General features: G+C 40.5%; 1 protein-coding gene across 1 annotated transcript in view; it reads right to left on the bottom strand.

Moving 5' to 3' along the window:
• MYO5A (myosin VA) overlaps nt 1-21,678 on the bottom strand; it is a 95,741-nt gene that overhangs the window by 70,425 nt on the left and 3,638 nt on the right. The window contains exons 2-3 of the mRNA XM_030456904.1: nt 6,334-6,444; nt 4,736-4,907 (exon numbers count right to left, since the gene is read on the bottom strand). Of these exons, the coding sequence (XP_030312764.1) occupies nt 4,736-4,907; nt 6,334-6,444 (283 nt within the window). The remainder of the gene's footprint in view (nt 1-4,735; nt 4,908-6,333; nt 6,445-21,678) is intronic.

Raw genomic sequence — 21,678 nt, 5'->3', positions numbered from 1 at the left:
GGAGAATATCTTTCAGGAAGAGATCTGAGAGATCTCGATCTATTTCCTCATATATATGGCAAGTTTTATGGCTCGACACACCCTGTAAGTAGAGTCAGTGTTTTTCCATCAGCCATGACTTTCTTGAAATGACTCAGGAGCTTGAGTGAAAAGTCTCTATAAAAATGTGTGCCAAGTTCTAACACTGTAGTGATGAGCCAAAAATAAGAGGGGATCTAGAGAGGGGAAGGAACTTCTGTGCTAGCAGGCTAAAGGAATATTTTCAGTGTTGGTTTTTAATGTTTGCCCTTTGCAACTATAAAAAAGTAGTTAAAAGTTAAGTAAGGCCATGCCACCGAGCCAAACCTTCCAGCCTTGCAAGTTTAATCAAAGAGAAATTAAAAAAAAAAACCAAAAACAACAGCCATGTGAAGCTTCAGACAACTCCCTCTTGCATTTGGCCACATTGGCAAAAATAAACCTTTTGATTCAAAACAAGCAGCCTCAGGACAAGACTCCAGCATACTAAATCACTTAATTTCAGTAGCGAGCTGTAAAATCAACAACTACCATCTGGAAATATCCAAAACAAGTAAGTTAGGAATTACATGCTCTCTATGGAACTTTTAAATCAGCCTGTCTCACAGGGCTATCATCCAGATTAATTTATGTATAGCTTCTCTTCCTTAAATCATATTCCTGATTTAAGAAATATCATGGGCCTTCCCCAATCAGATTTGCATGTGGTTTTATTCCTACAATTACATTAAACTGAACTCTGGCTATTCTTTTTGCCATTTTTTGTAAGAAGTATAGCTAATTCTTTTATCTTAAACATAAACTATCTGTTGACAAAATGGTTATTAATAATTTATTATTTTAAATTAAAGTTTGCTCTCCTGCATAGGAGGCAAGTGCTTTATACATCTGAACTAACCTGCAGTATTTATTTAGTTTTCACCACAGACATAGCAGTTTTTCCATGTAAGCATATGAATTTTCCTTTTTAACTTCAACTTCCTTCATTAATTCTTCTTTTCATTTCTGAACAGGAAAGCAAAGTTATAAATCACCTCTGAATTGATGATGAAAGGCTGACTCGAAATTAAGAAACCAGGAGTTTTTCTGTTTAAAAGTTTGGATTACTTCAAACTGAATTTTGGAAGAATTTCATACCCATTTGAAACATTACACTAAGGACAGTGTGGCTGAATTAATGTCTAGTGCCATGGACATCCATCCATCCATCCCAGTTCTAGTTCTGCTGGTTGAGATTCATGCTACCATAACTCTTTTGGTGGATTAATGCCTTTTTAATCTCCTTCAGGCTAAATCAGCTGTCTTAGCTCAAACCACCTTCCCGGGGTATTTAAACTAACCTGGCTAATGTGTGAATAGGATTAAGGAGGAAAATGCAACTCCTTCTACAGGCAGAGCTCCAAAGCAATCATCTTGGCAGAGCAAAGTAACCTGTCCTGAGCAGAGGAACTGATAAAGCTGTTTAAAAGGTGAACAACCATGGCCAAAGGATCAGCTTTTTAGAGGCTGACAGACAACTTTATTTTCCATAGCTTGTAATATCCCCTCCATGCTTCCACACCAAGCTAGCAAACTCACAGCATACTGCAGTGTCACCAGGCACTATTAAACCTCCTTCACTTTGACCACTGGGAACCCACAGTGCTACCAGATCCAGATGTTTCTATTAAACCCACACACAGTTTCCAGAATCATCACTTGAGACTTGTTTGGAAGCAAACAGCAGCCACCATCCCAGGCCCTTTGGCAGACCCATTCCACAAAGAGCTAAAGGACTTAGGAGAAGCCAAACCAGCAACTAAAGGTACACTAGGGAAAACATGAAAACACATTTTCCAAACACAACAGAAAAAAAATAGCATACAGCACATTCCTTTTGAAAGCCTCTTAGATGATGCTAAACACAGAGCATGTTTGCAAGCAGGTGAAACACAGTCTGGGCAGGCTGTCTGTCTTGTGGGAGGGGGATGGTGGTGTCAGCAGGCACAGGATCACAAAACCCAGACTGAAAACCCCTTACAAGCTCAGGCTATGAGACTCCACTTGCACAAAACCCCTTGGTCAAAACATTGCCCCATCAGGGGCTTTGCCATGGAAGCACCAGGGACAGAAACACAGGTGATGGGAACTGGGGGAACTGTGGTGGTTTCCCAGTTCCAAGACCAGAATGTGGACCCTCCAGAGGGATTGCCCACAGAGGCTGTGGTATCTCCATCACTCAGACACTATGACTGCTCCAAACCTTGAGCAACTTGATCTAGTCAGACCTGTTTTAAGCTGGGAGCTCCATTGAAGACTTCCAGAGATCCCTTCCAATCTAAATTATTCTGTGCCTCTAGTCATGCTCTGACTGTATGATGAGATGAGATGTAGGGATGAATCATCTCCCCCTCCTGTGGGAATGAAGGCTGTTGCAAGCTGGGGGAGGCAAAGTCTGATTTAGCCCCCACATGGTTCTGGACACCGCTGAGAGCAGGACTGGGAGCAGATGCAGTCTGCTGAGTGGACTAGGAATAGCCAGAGTGAGCAAAATGTGGCAGGACATTAATGCCTGCTGTCTGCCCATTGTGTTTAACGTGCTGGTTGCCTGAGCTCTCCATCCTCATAACCATGGGTGGAGCTCTGACAGTGACCAGAAGAGGGAAAATCTGTCTCTTGGAATACTCCATATGCAGACCAGGACAGGACAAGGCCTTCAGATTCAAAACACAAATTCCTGGAAGTCACAATTCGTTGATATCTGTCAAGGGCCACCTTGAAGCCTGGCCTTCCCTATGCTACAGCTTGTGAAGTCCTGCAAGGTACAATGAAATGATAAGCAGCAGACTCAGGATGTGATGACATCAAGAAGGCTCATTATGCTTCAGCCTGTGCTATCCAGAACTGGGACTGCCCTAGAAAAGTCTGATTAGAGGCAAAGATAAATTGCATATTTAAAAAGAAATGATGAGGCATGTTTTCTTCTGGCATAAACTGAGCTGCAATGAATATGCAAGTGTCAATTTGACTACACCTGCTGCAAGAACGTGTCTTTGCCTTATTAAACAATTATGAGAAGGAATTTTTCAGTATCTGGTTTCTAGCAATCACATCATCATATTATGCTTTTCTTTACTCAAAATGTAAAAAAACCACTAATGACTTAAACTGTTTCTTATGCATTAACACAATATCCAAAGTACATACTTGAATATTAGAAAAATTAGCAAAGGTTTTTATAGTCAAAGGCTATATTTAAAGTTAGCCATGTATATTGAGTAAACATTGAGATTTAAAAGAAACACATACACATACAGAAAAAAGCCTAGAGCATGAAATCTGAATTTTAAGACTAAATTAATCTCACAATATTCTTCCAAACAGAGCACTGGTCAACAATTCTGAACTTATGATGAGTGATCATAAAACTTGCTCTACTCTGGCCATGTGAAATATCACAGGCAATTACAACTGTGGGTAACTTCTGCTCTGAGTTCAATGGTATTTTTAAAACCAAGACTGTTCATAACTGTGAATCAATGAGCACTGGGTCACAGACTGTTACAAATTCACCCCTGTAGCAGCACTGATGGGAAGGCATGGAAAAGGAAATAAACTGGAATCTTCCATGGACAGATAGGGGAGCCCAGTGCAGAGGTAGGCAATAAATCATAGAATCATAGAAAGTTAGGGGTTGGAAGGGACCTTGAAAGATCATCAGTCGAACACCCCCTGCCAGAGCAGGGTCACCTACAGCAGGTCACATAGGGATGCATCCAGTTGGGCTTTGAATGTGTCCTGGGCAGGAGGCTCCAAAACCTCCCTGGGCAGCCTGTGCCAGTGCCCTGTCACCCTCACAGTGAAAAAATTCTTCCTAATATTTACATGGAACCACTTATACTCTGGTTTATAACCATTGCCCCTTGTCCCATTGTTAGTCACCCCTGAGAAAAGCTTTGTTCCATCCTCCTGGCACTTGCCCCTTATACATTTATAAACATTAATGAGGTCACCCCTCATTCTCCTCTCTCTCTCCAAGCTGAGACCCAGCTCCCTCAGCCTTCCCTCATAAGGGAGACGTTCCACTGTCTTCATCATCTTGGTCACTCTGCACTGGACTTTTTCAAGCAGTTCCCTGTCCTTCTGGAACTGAGGGCCCAGAACTGGACACAATATTCCAGATGCAGCCTCACCAGGGCAGAGTAGAGGGGGAGGAGAACCTCTCTAGACCTTAGAGCCACCTCCCTTCTAATGCACCCCAGGATGCCACTGGCCTTCTTGGCCACAGGGGCACATTGCTGGCTCGTGGTTCTTCCATCCACCAGCACTCCAGGTCCCTTTCAGCTGTGCTGCTCTCCCACAGCTCAGTCCCCAGATGCACCAAGCAGCTCAGGGAGCCTCCTGCAGCTGCACCAGGTTAAGCTCTCCCCCAGTCCAGGCCTATCTCAGTAAGTATAAGGGCAACATCAACCAGCCAGGAATCCCAGTAACCAGCAGCAATTGCTGAATATAAGCAGAGTCCATTGGGAAGCTAGAGGGATAAGTCAATTTTCTCTAAGCCTTGATATTTTCAAGCCTACTTGATGCACTCAATGACCACAAACACAGGGGCTTTCAGTCCAGCATGTCCTATAATTAAACAGTTTTCAGTTAAAAGCACATGTATCAATAATCAACTCTCCTTTTCCTGTCTATGGTGTTCTCTGGAAAGATCATGGTATGAAAAGTCAGTACTTGCCACAGTAGGTATAGATTAGTTTAGAGTCTATAAATCGAACTCTGAGGTTGTGTAGGACAGCAGGTTCATGGAGATAACTGAGGGCTGTGAGGTCATTTTCACCAACGAGTATGTCAGGGTTCCTCAAGGGTGGGAGCTCCTTGGTCTTGGGATCTAGGCTGTATTCTAGGTCCTGAAAATCAAATGGAGACAAACACATGCTGCTGCTTAGGTTTCCACATTCAGTCCTTCCAACCCATCTCCCCAGTTAAACATGCCCAACTTATAAAACCAAAAATGATCTGGGAACTTGAGGGAGCACTTCTTTCTCAAAAAAAGTCATTTCAAATTTCCCCAAAGGGTTTTCTATATGTAACAGACAACCATAAAGAGGCATCACCTTTTTTAACTATTCCTTAAGCAAACCCCTTTCTTTTGCTGCCAAATCTTTTTTATTAAATAAAAAAAAATACATTCTATCATAAATCTAAATAGGCTTTAATATTATATTCCTCTTGAGCAGAGGAACCAGATTCCCATCAGTGTCTAGCCAGGTTCACACACAGTAACACACATAAGAAAGTTGGCAGAATGCCATGAACTCATAAACTGAAAAAAAATGCTACATAAAATTTTTGCAAATATAAATTCATCTCTAATGTAGAGGTTTTGATTGTGTCTCTCTCCAGATCTAAACTTAATTTATTTAGCTCTTATTTTCTCATCCCCACACAATGTGACTCAATTGGAAAACACCCCCATTCTGCTAGATGCAATACTCAGGTGTGCAGCAGTACCACACAGTTTAGAATACTGGAATGAAGAGTTAATCTTTTCATACTTAAAAGGTTGTGCTCAGCTTGCCCAGTAAGAAATGTGAGTGAGTCAAAGACTAATATGCATTAGAGTAAAGTATTTTACTTAGAAGCTATTCTTTATATATAACCTGTTCTTTTTATTTCATGGTTATGAAGATCTCTGCATCAAAGTTGGATCTAAGCTGGCCACTGGCAAGAAGAGAAATTAAAGATAAATATTTGACCAACTGTAGCAGACCTTTCTATGAGAAGATCTGAGGATTGACCTTCATGATGTATTAAAATTAACCAGCCACTTAGCTGGCATGAAAAAACTGAACAAGAATTCACTCAAAGGATGTGAGCTTTTTGTAGACGTGTCACTATTTCTCTACACCATATAGAGAATCATTTTTGTAATTCTCTTAATTGTTGCCCCTTTTTATCTTTATTAAACTTCTGATGGTTATGCTGAACTTAGAAATCACAATTCTTTCCCTGCAACACTGTTCTAGCAACATTGCTCTCACTGGAATATCAAACCAGGGTGAAAGCTTTAACAGCTAAAGTAGAAAAAGATGATGCAAGTGGATGTAACAAGCAGCTGGATGAAAGCAACTCATGTTTTATTTTATCTTGAAAACTCAGGATAAGTAGATTTTTGTAAATAAGCAGTATAATTTGTCACACAAAAAATACCACTCAAAGTAAGTGGATGTGAATAATTGCACATACAGAAATACAGATATGTTTTGACAATACAACTTCCTGGGTTAGATACATCAGTCTAACAATCTGCCTATGAACAAGATGTAGACCTACCTTGCCCTCTTCCAGTCGAAGTTGAAGGACTTTATCTCCAGGTTTATAATCTTTGAGAAGTTCCGCAGACTTCCAGACCTCCTCTGGATCAGGGATCCAAACCCTGGCATACTGCAATAGAAAAACAAGAGCAAAAGACCAGTGATTTTTTGTTCCAGTATAGTTAAATCATCAATATTTTTTTTTTAAATACGTTTAGCAGCCAAACCCTTAAGCAAGAGAGAAGTGAATTGCTACATCTGAGGAAAATATGTCATTCTATCTATTGATAAAGAGCAACACAGGCTTAATTTTATTGCCTACAAAGAAAAAAAAAAGGCATTATCCATGCTAAGTAATGTTCCAAATTACACATTCTATGATGAAAATATACAAAGTTGTTGTCTGTGTTTTCAGAGAGGTCAGAAATCCGGTCATAACAAAATTACTTGGAGAAACACTTCTAAGTAGATTTGAAAAGCATTTGCAGCATAACATTATAAAGGTTTTTTCCCCAAGGAGGACACTTTGACACTTATGTGTTAATTCAGGCAAAGCCACCTGATCTCAAATATTAAAAGCTCTTTCCATTGTAGCTGGAAATGAGGCCAATGCCAAAAAGAAAAATCTGAAATTATTTGGTTGAAAAGGCCTTTGAATAATAGAAAACAAAATCCAGTCTTCCAATTAATGACCATTTTCACCCAAACTTTACTCCTAAAAGTAATGCTAAACAAATATATAACTTGTTTTCAAAACTAGAAAAGAATATTCATATTTTGCAACAAGTGAAGTCAGATTTAATGGTTACCTCATGCTCAATAATAAATTAAAACTACATGGTAACTCTCTAGTTACTTATACAGTTGCATGCACATGTGAATACATATATATGAAAACAGCTTTGGAGGAACACCAGAAAAAGGCTATGACATTTAAATATATTAAAACTTCTGAACTGCAATGCCTAGAGAGCACTGAAATTCCCCTACATTCATCACCTTTGCAAACAAAAACAACTGTGTGGCTCTAGAGGTGCAGCCATGTTGCAAAATATTCTCAATCCACTAAATGATTTCATAATAACTGTAATTTATTGTCAAAAACAGCAAATGATGGCAGAGAGAATTCTGCATTTGGTCTCACAGCTTCATCACCTGATCTTGCACAACTTGTTTTTCTATAGCATCTTCTGCCCCAAAGGATACTTCTTTTTTCCCCCCTCTTATTAACCCAATTTTCCCACTACTTACAATGCCAAACTTCTAGTTTCTCTTAGGGATTTTTTGAAAGACCAAACTTCACATTGCCTACTTGTTGCAAGACATGTGCCCACACAAGCACAAGCTTACAGAATTCTACTGCAAAATTACAGAATAATTCCAAAACAATTAACAGGGACATGGTAACAGAGGTATTAGAATAGAGCAGTATTATAATAAAGTAGTGTGCTCAGGAGCAATATCTCCTGTCCTTTCCACTTAGTTTTTATACAAAGGATTCTATGTGAAACCTCACAAACACACATGTGACAAACTCATCTCAAACACACCTATTCACATAGCTTTTAGAAAATCAATTAATCAATCAATCAATCCAAACCCTGCCAGAAAGCAGGGAAATTATTTACTTTAACACAAAGATGATACACAGCTGAGACAAAATGCCTGCCACACTTTGCCCAGTTTCTATGATCTTTTTCTCTTTCCCCCTCAGCTAAAGCAGTTCCCCACCCTCAGTATTTCTGATGAGATGTTGCTTCCCTCTCATCATGGGAATTAACAGAAAGCAAAGAAAACGTAACACAAAAGAGGAAAGCATTTAAATAGTCCGGCAGAACAGGTTAGCAGCCTGCCTTCCTCCAGGCTACACAAAGTTTCCCAAAGTAAGCAGGGCAGCAGCCTTGGAAGACACAAAAGCTGCAGAGCAGTTTCTAACTCCGTGATCTATGTCAGCATGAAACAGGCACCTTTAATTTATCAGCTGAAACTGTACATTTTCTACTGTCTAGAGAAGGGAAAGAACAGAAACCAGATCACCATAGAAACTGGGTTACTACAGACAGCTGAGCCTTCCATATGACACAACCCTACAGACACTGCAGTCATCCTACGAGCACCAAGCTGGAGCTTCTCATCCCCAGCATCATTGCCTGGCATGAAATCCTTGCCAAAGAAAACACCTGGTAAAAAGAACAGGTGGGAGGAAAGAGAGAGTTGATCCTAATTATAAGCACTGAATCATTTCACAGCATTCTTACCTCATTCATTTAGCAGAATGGTTTGCTAAAAAATCAGATTTTCATTTTATTTTTTATATAATAAGTTGATGTTAAAACCCCATGACTGTCTAGTCTTTACTGGGATCCAACCCTATAGCAGAAAACAAAGCACCACCACTGGTGGAAACAGGACCAAGGACCTCTCTCCTGGGAAAAAATTTCCTCTAATGTCTACTATTCAGCCCTTTTCAGTTACTAGCAAGTAAAATCAAGTTTATGACTATATTAAATTAAAACTAAGATATGATAAACTTCTAGAGACACTGATTTACAAATCAGCCTCTACAAAGGGAAGGAAATTCTAGCCTAAAAGTGCACTGAAATGACAATAAAGATTAAGGCAGCAAACAAACTTCATTGAAATTGTGCCTGATTACAATCCATGAATATATTACTCTTTGTAATAGTTCCATGCAAATTTTCAGCCACCAGAACAAAGCTGCTGACAGGGGAGATAACGGTATGATTTACCCAAGGAAAGAAAGTTAATTAAATTTTAGGCAAATATTGTTACTTTTCATGTTGCCCCAAGCTAACCAATAGTGTCACCCTTTACACTTCAGGATGGATTTGGCTCTAACAAAGTGAGTATTCGAGTGATAATGTTCTGCTTTCTCTGCATGTATCTTCCTGCCTCACCACTTAGGACTTCTTGTTTTCCATACTGGAGATGTAGGACTGGAAGAGGCACGAGGAGGAGATGCAGCCCATTCTCCCACCCTATACCAAAGCTACACCATCACCATGGCAGTCTGGGCTGGGGACATCAGCAAGCTATCCCCAGCCAAGCATTTAAAAAAAATCAGAATGAAAATATAAGGCACACAGATGAGGTACAAAAATCATTAAATGCAAATTGACAGGACTGTTTCAAAACTCAGTTTCTTGTCCAGATTCTCTTCCAGCATCAGCAGACTAACACAAAACCCCTGCCACCTACATAATCACACAGAGGGGCAGAACAACAAGGCTTTGGTTAAGGAAGGACAAGCTGGGCTGCTGAAAGACAACACTTAGTGTAACCTCAGGCTCTGGGGAGACCTTATAGTGACCTTATAGTGACCTGAAGGGGGTCTACAAGGAAGCTGAGGGGAGTCTTTGTATAAGTAGTAATAGGACATTTTGTATATGTAGTGACAGGACAAGGGGTCACTACCTCTTTGAAGTTGAAGAGGGTAGATTCAGGTTAGACATTCAGAAGAAATTCATTACTTCACTCAGGGTGGTGAGACACTGGAATAGGTTACCCAGGAAAGCTATGGATGTCCTCTCCCTGGCAGCATCAAGGCCAGGTTGGATGGGGCTTTGAGCAACCTGATCTTTGGGGTGGTGTCCCTGTTAAGATGATTTTTAAGGTGCCTTCCAACCTAAACCATTCTATGATCTTTATACTGACCTATCTAACAGTTCACAGGAGAAAAAAATACAGGGAGAACCTTTGAAATGCTCATGTTTTACCAGTGGGTCAGGGAGCTATCTGTATTACCACAATTCTACAGAGTAAGAAAACAAAATAGCAAATGGCAGTATTCTCTCCTACCTCATGATTTCATCTTAGATCACATGAAGAAATCAGCAGACTATAACAAATATCTATCAAATGAGACCATATGACTCACAAAGCCTCTCTTTGGAGATATTAACCTCTTGAAGTATTAATTGACATTGCTGATAGAACAGAATGAGCAATCCAAGCAGCTCAGCAGTCCCTTCAGCAGTCTTCTACTTCCACTGAGCAGTCCCAAATACTGCAGAAGGAGACAGAGCTATCTCCCCAGCTTAACAGCTCCCTTGGTAAGAGCTGAAAGAGCTCATCAAGTTATCCACATCCTAAAAAGAAAAAAGGAAATTTCAACAGATAAAACACTATTCCTAGTTCCTCAGCAAGATCTACCCACACAAGTGATCTTGTAGGATTGCCACATCAGTGGAAATCATTTCCTTGTTTCCAGACTGACCCCAGTTAAAGCAGCTCCTTTATGTCTGGATTAAAGGGGTACCATCAGTCCTGGCAGCACCAGCTGAAGGAGCCAAAGGAGCAGCAATAGCTGGTTAAAGTCAAAACCGAATTTGACCAAAATCACTCAGTGTGAACCTGTTGCTAAATGAAGACAGCCACCTGGAGAGAGCAGGCTGCTTTATTAGACTGGAAAAAGAAAAGTGTCTCTGCTAGAGAGGTGTAGCACCAAACCAGAGCACAAAGTCACAAAAGTTCACGCTGCAGAAACACTGAACTTATCTATGCAAAACAGAAGCTTGTGAGAAAAGGGTTTCTGTGCCGTGTGATTTCCTTGGGTGAAGCTGTTCTGAAAACATAATTTGATGATATTAAAATAATTTCCTTTCAGGCTTATATTTTTCCCTACACTTAGCTGACAGTGCCACCCACACCATGGAGGATAATACCAAGCCTAGAAACACCCGAAACAAACCAGTTTGGGTTTAACAACACAAGCAGAGGCACAGCCAGGTGAATAAAAGGCCCAACACAAATCTTAACCTGACCTCCTTGGAGCCCCTACAAAGAGATCCTGATGACACAGATGAGGCAGGTGGAGGTGCCTCTTGTTCCACTGCTGAAACTGCCAATGTTCCTGCCATCTGTCCCACCAGACACACACAGACCCAAGGAACACTGCATTTCTGTTAACAAAATGCTGCTGCAGGTTGCAGTTTGAAAAGAAAGACAAAATTTTATTCTCCTTTCAGAAAAAGGGCAAGTAACAAGGGAGGCTGGGAAGCAGAGCATTTCCATGGCAAGCAGCCTGCTGTAAAACCTCTCATCCACTCATCTAAATTTTTCTTGTGACCTGAGGGAAATGGCATCATTAACTTTGCAAAAAAAAATCAAAACAAAACATTGATTTTCTTAAAGGCTGTAGTGTCCTTTACACATGAAACATATTTTCTCTCTCACTGCTCAGCAACAGCTGTTTATATACCTCCTGTACAGTTTAAACCCTGATATTTAGAAAACATCAATTGAAAAAGACATTTATATGATAGTGGGGGAAATATATGACAATTTGTATTTGTGTTTGACCTGAAAAATAATCTCACAAAATCAGTTTCTGTAATAGGAAGATCAAAAGGCCCATGTTATCCCATAAATCTCTGGTGGGAATTCCCTGGCTGGCTGCACACAGAGCTCCCAGACAGCAGCAGGGGACAGAGCTGACCCAGGCTCTGAGCCAGAGCACCAGAACATCACTGGGGTTTGAGCACCTATCAGCTTATTGAGACTGAGTTTGCAGACTTGGGTCCAAGTGCTGGTTAGGCACATAAAGCAGTTTCCTTCACCACACACAAGGGAAATAGTTGAATTGCAGCTCAATGAAAAAAAACTATGCTGTACTTGAGTATTTCATCTTCTCTATAAATATCCACTCCATTTTAATATATAAAAGTTTGGGGTTGTGTTTTGTTTGTTGTATTTTTTTTCCTTTTACACGTTTTTCTAAGGCATTCTTTGTACTTAGGGCCTGGTGACTTGTAACATCATAAAAACTCGCACATTGTTTGCCAAACACACCAGGACTGTAAAAGGTACAATTGAAAACGAGCAGCACTCCACACAGAATCACTGCAGCCCCTGGGAAAATGTCCATGGATTTACATTTACTTGAAACTTGTGATGCAAAAAAAGCTCAATCCCAAACACAGGACATACACAACATGCTGCTACAGGCAAATTTCATCAGTAAAGAGAAATAAGTTTCTTTAACATTTCTTTAAATGTTACAATTACTAACAACTACAATTACCAACAACCTTTCCATTGAAATTCAAGAGAAAATGATCACCCTGCAAATCTACCCACTGGTTCTGATAAAGAGGGCTGAAAAATCAAAGTTTTACTTTAAAATACAAAATCTGTCAAAGAACAGTTACATTCCCAGGTTATAGTTTATATGATTTTTGTAAGAAAACATTTTTTAAAAAAAATTAAAACACACAAAATGTTTAAAAGTTGTAAACTTCCTTAATCTTTAAAAGCACAACTTTCCACACTTTATGTTGTTTGTACAGGACCTTCTCTTCAAAATGCCATACAGATTGAGACAGATCTGATTAATACTCAGTCATTATTAACCCAGACAATGCTTTGGCTACCAAAACATTGCCCATTCAGCCTCCTAAGCTGTTGCATGAAGGAAAAGGGCATCTGCCAGCTTCTGTTGCACTTCACAGACCCCTTTTCCCCACTGTCTCTTCTCCATCCTCCCAAGAGTAACAAAATCCACAGTAAAAGCCTGAAGGAACAGCAGTACTTCTATCTTTCTTGCTGCAGCATGCTATTCACATTTGATTCAGCATAATTCTCAACAAATGCTCATTTAAAGTAAATCAGACTTTAAAAAAAATCAATATTTAAGAAAATTTTCCTTATGTTTGAAACAATTTTGGTTTCTAGATGTGACAAAGGAATGAACGTGAAAGATTTTCAAGAGAGGACAATTACAGCAAGATCAAAACCACCAGCGTTTGGGTCACTGCTTGAGACACAGAGCAGCTGAAAAACCACAGTAAAATCATCAAAAAACCATCAAGCAGAAGTGTGACGCCTACCCCAGACTGAGAGGCAGGAAAATATTCTGACTCATGTAAAAACTTCATTTGGGGTGATACCCACAGAGAGGCATACCCTGTCTTGCCTTTCAATCCATACCACCAATACGAAGGCAAACACTGAATTACACACCAGTGATTTCAAAAAGATGTTAATTACAAGTCTGCCTTAAAACACTCAATCCATTCAACCTGAAAAACGTGTTACAAGAGTTGTAGAAAAGTGGCCATGAGAAAATGACATGACTACAGCCAGTCCCTGAATGTTAAGCGAATGAGAGAGGTTGTGTTGAAGAAGAATATTAGGAAAAGGATGCATGATTTTGTTCTTGTGTGGTTACAGTGAATGCTGTGGGTATATTTGAAAACCATTCCAATTTAAAAATGAAAAAACAAAAATTAAAAATCCAATACTTAAGGAATACACAAAATATGTCACAATTAACTTTATGGGTACCTGAATTTCAGATCCAAGAAAACAAATAGTATGAGGTTAAATGAAACAAGTGGTTATAGGATTTTAGCACTAAGATGATGCAAAACATAATATGGACTTCACTAAGTAATTATCTAATTGCTGAAATTAGTATTATTTCCAGACCACTGGTAAAAATTCAGGCAAGACTATCACATTTCTCACAGATTTTTCAATACTCCTGTCACACAATAAAACATTTATTTCACCTTCTCAAGATCTTAAAGAGTTTTACAATCTTATGGAAGCTTTTAAAAATTATTTTCCCCAAGGTTTCTGGAAACCTCACCCACAGCAGACAGGAGAATGGCTGTTCTGGGAGAATTGTTTCTCCCAACACACAGCAGAGCCCAAGTTTTGCTGAAGGACAGAAGGGGCTCAGAGCAGTGGTTGCAGCTGGTTGTTCATCTCGGGTTCAAACACACAGAAAGAGGAAGTGTTGTCTTTTGTCTCAGTGTCTCTGCTTCAGCACTGAGCCATCTGCATCACTGCCGTGAGATGATCTGGGGTATCTAGCACTTGCTTAGGCAGGAAGGGGAAATAAGGGGCTGTATTAATCACCCAGATGCACTGCTCCACACTGTGTACAGCACTGGAGGCTGAAAGAACCCATTGAGAAAAAAGCAATGGAGCCATAACTGATCACCTAGCTAACAGAGCTGAAATAAGGTTAAATTTTCTGATATCTGTAAAATATCTGGAGTATGGACAACTGCTGACTTAACTATGAAAACTTAATAGTTGAAAATGAAAGATATTTGGCATAAACGTTGATAGCAGATAAAGGCTGTACTTTTCTAAGTACCATTGAAGAAAGTAGAGTCCAAACCTCATTCTTTCCTTTTTACTTAATCCTAACCCCCTCAAAAAAGTCACAATGAAAATAAAATACCTGTTTAAGACACTAAAAATCAAAAATTTACTTTTTTTCATTAGAACAACACAGAACCCCCAGACTGCAATCCAGTTGCATGGTCAAAAGAGAGCTTTTACTGAGTTTGAGCTATTCAGGGAAAACCAGTTGTACTCAGCCAGCCCAGAACACAACTCTGTCATTATGGTCAAGTCCACACCACAAACACCACACCAAACACAAGCAACCCGACACCAGTGGAGCATCTCTGATGAAGATCTATTTGGTCCCACTGTTCTTTTTTTCCATGGGAAATTCATAGCAAGTCCCCATACAAGGAAAACAGGAACTGCACTAACAGCCTGGCGAGCTCTCACTGAAAGTCAAGGAGCAGAGTTCAGCCTCCCTGAGAGGCTCCACACCCCCGAGCGAAGCAGGGAAAGCAGAACCGGGGTTCCCGGGCTCAGCGCTGCCCTCAGAACCGCTCCGGATGCGTTCCTGGCCCTGCGGTTCCGACCCCCCCGGGGCACAGCGCCGGGTCCGGCCAAGCTCCTCAATTCACCCCCCCCCCCAGCATCAGACATGATGGAAAACACCCTGGATCTTGGAGAGGGGAGTGAAAATAAAAGCTTTCATGCTCGTTAGAAATTGTACAGCATATTTAGCCTGAGAGAAATCATTCTGCTCCTGCTACAAGCGTTACCTGCTTGATTGGCTGCAAAAAAAAAAAAAAAATTTCTACTGCCTTTGTATTTCCAATAGGTGAGATTCAGTAAGTGCACTCGAACATGAAACTGTAACAACTTCTGCAAATGTTTCCCCTCATACAAGATTTTCCCAAGAGAGGCAATGTCCTAAGCAAGGAAATTGTCTGGCATGCTTGAAAGAGCCTTCTTTATATATCTCTACATGGTAAGTCAAAACTCTCCTTACTTTAAAACTTTATTAATAAACTATTATACCAATAATTATTTACCTGGCTATACAGCCTTCACCTATGTTAAATCCAAGAAAACAACCAAACACATTCTACTTACTTTAACACATTCTACTTACTTTAACATACATATAGTCTAAGCCATGTGTTTCCATCCCGTATCTCCTGTAACACAGATTTTCAGCACTTTCAGAGGCAGTTGGTGTTTCCTTTCCAGGCAAAATAGGCTCAGTCTCCATAGGAAATATTTCTGTATTTCTTGTATTGATAAGGCAAATCAGGAATCTCTCTCTCTCTGCTTTACTCAGCAAAACAACTGAGGTCATCTGCTTCAAAGATACTTATGAATAACCCACGGAGTCTGCAGAGAGTAACGTGTGACAAGCCATGTTAGGGCAATGAATCCCCACATTGTTAGAGCAACTCATAGTATTTTCAGTTTGTTTCTCTGGCTCTACAAAGAGCAGGAGTGTCTTCCTGTAAATCATTAAGTAATTGCAAAATTATCTTGTCTTGTGATAATCAAATGGAAGAACTCAGACCCTGTCAGTAACTGCAGCAAGACCTCATGATTCTTCATTAACAAAAAAGGGAGATGGAAGTCTCCATTCTTTTATATTTAGGACTGTTGAGCTAGAAACGTGCAGTCTACATCTAACCACACAGCAGCCTTAGGAAAGAACATGACAAGCCACACATCATATTTCCTCTGTGTTAACTACTGGGTTTTTTTAGTCTTTCTCTAAAGAATGAGAGTTCTTCAAAGCAATGCTGCTTTAGCCTTTACATTTCAAGTGAGGGCTCTTCTCAGCCCACAGTGTTAAGTAGCCTGGAAAAGTCTGCTTCCCAGCCATTCCCACTGTCTCCTAAGAGCTAAACAAACTCAACAAGCCCCTTCTGCTAATTACTGGTGGCAGTTCCAGTCTATGTGAATTACCCTGACAGCCTTACCTACAGCCACACCTGAGGTGGAGTTCAAAGGCAAAAATGAAGACTTGATAAGCAATGAGGGAAATGCAACAGCTTTCAAGATGTTACAAAAATAACAACTTTCACCCAACAGGACAGAGGTAACAGACTTAAGACAAGCTGCAGGCATAGCTGCATTCTGCATTCCTGACTCTTCCAGTTTAAACCTCATAGTGCTGCACCAGCCCACTCATCAGCACTGGCACTTCTCATTCATGTTTGCTTATTTGATGTTAGGTTTTTACTTTCTACTCCCTTAGCATTTTAAGAAGCTTTACTCCAGCTTTGAGCACCTCCATGCCATAATTATTCAGGGAAAGATCTGTGACAATTCTTGCTATTGTCCCTGATTAATAGGACAAAGAAATTAAATCCATGCCACTAAAGAAAACAGATGGTATAAAAAAATGCAAGATTTGTAAGTAATCCATTTTCACCTTTTTAAGAATTTGCACTAAAAATCACAGATACATCAAAAGCTGTGTCAATATCTCCAATCCACAGATATCCAGCAGGAGTTAAGTCTTAAAACTTTACTAGTGGTGCCTGATGTTTCCTGTGGTTACTTTCCAGTTTCTCAGTGCTCAGGACTCAGCAAGAAGGGCATTTCTCTCTGGTGAAATCACACCAAGTACTTATCCTCTTTCTCAAACAAACAAAAAAACCCACAAAAACCCCCAACACATGTACACACACAAATAAACCTAAGCCCACAAACCTCTCAGCCAGCACAGATCTTTTCTTTACCTTTTATTTGTATATAAATAGACTGAGATACATAGAAATAAAACTACTAAATATTGCTGCTTTCCTGCCTGCTCTCACTTCATAGCAATCTGGTGACAGAGGAGGCACAGGTTATGACCTGGATGCCAGGGCAGGAACAGGAAGACCTCAATATCATCAAGCTCAGCAGCTCAATGACTCTGGTGCTTTGCATGTGCGCACAGTGATGGGAAGGTCAGATTATCCATCTCACACTGCACCTCACTGCTGCCTTTAGCAAACTCAGAAAGTGAGCTATGCTAAAAAGATGAGTGGGACCATTACCTCCCTCAGGTGCTGTGGGTCCTTAAAGCAGAAGCTATTTCTGAAAACACACTCTTGATATTAAATATTAAAATTTGGTCCTAACTTACTGCAACACTGCATACACAGAGTTTAGCACAAAGAAGTTGATGATATCCCTAGGATATGTTTTCATTGGTTTTCCTGCACGAATTATTCTGAGCAGCTTTGAAACAGCAAAGTTATTTCCCTGCAATGAGAGGAAACAGAGAATCAAAGGCTGAATCCTTCAGATTTGCATGCTTGATTTCAAAGTAGAAAATTAAGCAATGCAATTACTCACACAGAATAAAGATAAATATTTGCAGGATAAGGCTGAAGCAAACCCAGTGTTAGGCAAAGCCAAGCAACACTGAAAGGAGGAAATGATGCAGTCCTAAGCAAGGGGTGGCACAGAGCACATGAAAGTGCTGTTCTCTGCCAGGAAAGCCACAGAAAACCTCGCTCCTGGCATTGGTAAACAAGGCCTTAGCAACCCAATCATACAACTCTCCACCCTAGATACAGCTCAAGAGTAAAGCCAACAAAGAGAGAAAGTTATTGTACAAGATGCCTTTGAATTCAATACAGTTTAAATAATCTTTTCCATGAACTTTAGACAATGTTTTATTTTGTGCCTAGTGTATTCCTATGTACTTTAAATTTTTTGTATCGATTTAAACCAAACTCTTAGAAGCATCACCCCCAAAACAAAAACATCCATCTGTTTTGCATGATGAGAGAGTTTATGGTCTATGACAATAACTTAAGCAAAAAGATACAACCTGATGGAAGAGGAAAAAGTCAAAGTCACAGACATGATGAAAATTTCCAAGAGCTAGGGGTTCATTCTGACCCCAGCACCATGCTTTCTGCAGCAGTATTATTATTATTAAGGGAAAATATGAAGCTCCTCCTTGCTATTTCAGATGCAGAGGAGCAGAAGGTGCACTCTACCACTTCAACTCATTCAGGTAATGAAGCAGCAGAAACAACAGCCCTGTGCAAACACAGTCCCTTGGCCCTCAGCCCAGCTCTACAAACCCTCACTGTCAGAGTCAAGCACAATAGTAAACACCGCTCCACTACACTGAACACAAAATTAGATCACAGATAACCTCCACACCTTCAAGCACAGGAATAAAAGTCCAGCTGTGTAAAGGAGTTCAGACTCTGCTCATCCCTAACTTCATCCACACATGCTCAGCTATGGTGACTTTAATCAAGAGGAATAAACCAAACCACTGCCTCCTTCCAAAAAAGTCTTGCTGCTTGACAGCATGAAGTGAACTCATGCCCACCATCTTCCCCTAGCCGGACACCTCCAGACAGCAGCAGAGTGGGGCAGGACCACAGGGACAAAACACAGAAAGTCCAAGTTCCGTGACGTGCCAGGGAAGCAAGATGGCCATGACCACACAGCTCAGGGGAGGCTCTGCCTTTCCAACTGCAGCAGTAGTGGATCAAGGGTTGGACTTGATGATCTCTGAGGTCCCTTCCAACCCAGACAATTCTATGATTCTGTGACATAATTGGTGTGACTGAAATGGCCACGTCCACATGTACAGATCCAGGTGTCAAGACTTCAGGAGTAGTTAAGTGTTTGTTTTGTGTATGTTTTGTGTTTTAAGATAATGAAATCTGAACACAGTGAATATCCCTGTAGGACACCCCAGGTGGACGGCTCCTCTGAGCCCATCCTGACTTGCCAGAAATCCCAGCACTGTGCCGCTGGCACCCTGAGGACAGCAGACCTGCCAGCTGTGCACTGCTTTTCCCTCACAGCATGAACACTATCTATAATTAACCTTACTGTCACGGTTTTTGATTTTTGAAAATCCTATTAAGAACAGACCATCCAGAAACAGCGAAACCTTGAGACACTGAAGTTCCTGCAACTTCCTCCAATTCAATTGGTTCAATGAGCAAATTTCAATAACAAAAATGCTTTCTTTAGTCCTTCAGAGATTAAACAGTGAGTTATTACAGAGAGAGACTAATTAATTAATTAATTAATTATGAGAATACAGAGAGAATTACACTACCAAAGGCCTCATACGGAGACCCTAAGAGGCAAGGATGTCTGCCTGAGCGGCCACCCTTTCCTTCCCAGTCCAGCTGGAGCTCTGCAGCTCATCAGAATTAGCAGTGCTCCTTGTACACAATTCCTGATGTAGCAGGAGCTTGACAGCAGTTTCATTGGTCATTTATTTATCTAAATAAAATAACACTAAACCAGTACCTAAGCCATCTGGCACATGTTATAAAATCACTGCAGAAGAAACAGACTGCAAATAACCAGTGGCAGTTCAATATACAGACTTTATTATTCTGCAGGGATTACTGGTAACAGTTTCAAGGGAGATCCCATATAATCCACTCATATTATTAGGTGAGTGTTTTAACATTATATGCAAAATTAAATAAGATCAATTATTCTAAATGGGAGCTTTGCAATTATTTTTTATATGCAACAAAGAATTCACACAAATTTCAAGATTAGGATGACAGAAAAAAAAATCTAATATAAAGCTTTGATCCCCTCTCCTCCAAAAGCAGCTCTCAACAATACTACACTTTCAATGTTTCATTAGATAAACCCTCACAAAAACTATTTGTGGGCTGTAAGAGGTTTTCACAAATAGCTTGCAAGGCCCTCTCCATCGCCCCTGCCCTGCCCAGGGTAGTTATCAGTTCCTCCTCTGGACACACTCAGAGCCCAGGGGACCAGCTCTGTCACAGACTGGGCTCTGACCCAAACCATCACTCATGTTGCTTCCCAAGGCTCACCATTTATTTTAACACGAATGATAGATTGCTGGCATGTCACAGAACTGCCATTAGAGACCAACAGCTTTTTCAGTTTCTTAGGCTGCTGAGACTGGCATCCAGCTACAGGATTATTTTTTTTCACAAAAACATGATCAAATGTCAAGGTTAGATTAAACCAAGGACTGTTAAGACTGTTGGGTAATTATATCTCCACCACCTTCAGTTTAAAAGCAACAGGAATAAAGCTGGTGCACACAGTTGTGAGTTGTTACTGACCAAGTGGTTATCACACTTATTTCAGTGACAGAGCAGTTTTTGAAGAGGCAGCCCCTCTGCTCTCCAATGCATGGGGCCAACCCAGCAGCAGAGTGAGAGCCCAAGCTGTGTGTGGAGATGAAGGACTCCCAGCTCCAGGGCACTGGGAAGCACTGGAGGAACTAAGCAGGGATCTAGAGAGACAACTTGTTGCTGTTTAATATTTAGAAAACACTTGTGGTACATGCAACAGTTGGAGCAGCAATATACAAAGCTTTATAATTAAAGTAGGTTTAACCCCCAAGAATAACCCATTAATCAGCACTGAAATTTGGAAATACAGTTACATTTTCTCTCTTATGCTCAGGTTATATTTTTTCTGTTAATGTACCATTAACACAACCAAGAAGAACAATAAACTGGTCAGAATCTGCCTTGTGCCATTTTTGCTTGCAAGGACCCATCACCACAGAAGGCGAAGACCAAACCCGAAGCAGCTGCCTGCAGCCAGCCCCAGGAAAGCAGGAAAGGGCTCCTTGCCACACTGGGGACTGCACAAGTGGTTTTTTGTTCTGTGCAGTTCCCTTTGACACTTCCCTAACTCGGTTTACTGGCTATAAACCCTCAAACTGAACCATTGCAAGGAGAGAGGGGTGGGACTGAAGGTCCTGAGTGCAGCTTGCCCAGACCATGCTCTCCAGCAAAAACTGTTTACTGATTCCTCTAAGGAATAATTCCACTTTTACTGAAATTGGATTAGGCTCTAAATTAGAAGCAAGCTAGCTGGAGCTATGCCCCTAATCTCAAAGCTACTGGAAAGGTAGAAGCACATTAGTAGCTGCAAGAATAAAATAATTAAACATCTGACTGAATGTATAAATAAATAAGTGCATTGCATACGGCCCTACAGAAATCCACAGAGGGCAAAGCAGCATGCTCTAGGAAAGCACAGCGTGAAACAGAAACAACTCAAACCCAGGGAAAAAAGGATAGAGAACAAAAAATTACCGAATGATGTCAACTCTTTACTCTGACTTTAAAAGAGGCAGCATAAACACAATGTCTTTGTTAGTTTCAGCTGATCTGCTTTATTAATTTTCATCTAAGGCATTGACAGCATGTGGTGGGGCCTGGTTTTATAGACCTGAAACTCAGAAAGATGAAGTCTAACACGAAATGTGGTGGTTTGGTCAGTACAGAGATGTCAG

Source organism: Calypte anna, chromosome 10 (genome assembly GCF_003957555.1).
Source record: "Calypte anna isolate BGI_N300 chromosome 10, bCalAnn1_v1.p, whole genome shotgun sequence".
NCBI classification, from domain to species: Eukaryota; Metazoa; Chordata; class Aves; order Apodiformes; family Trochilidae; genus Calypte; species Calypte anna.
Note: the sequence above shows the minus strand (reverse complement) of the source record. Positions and strands in the feature narration are given on the sequence as shown.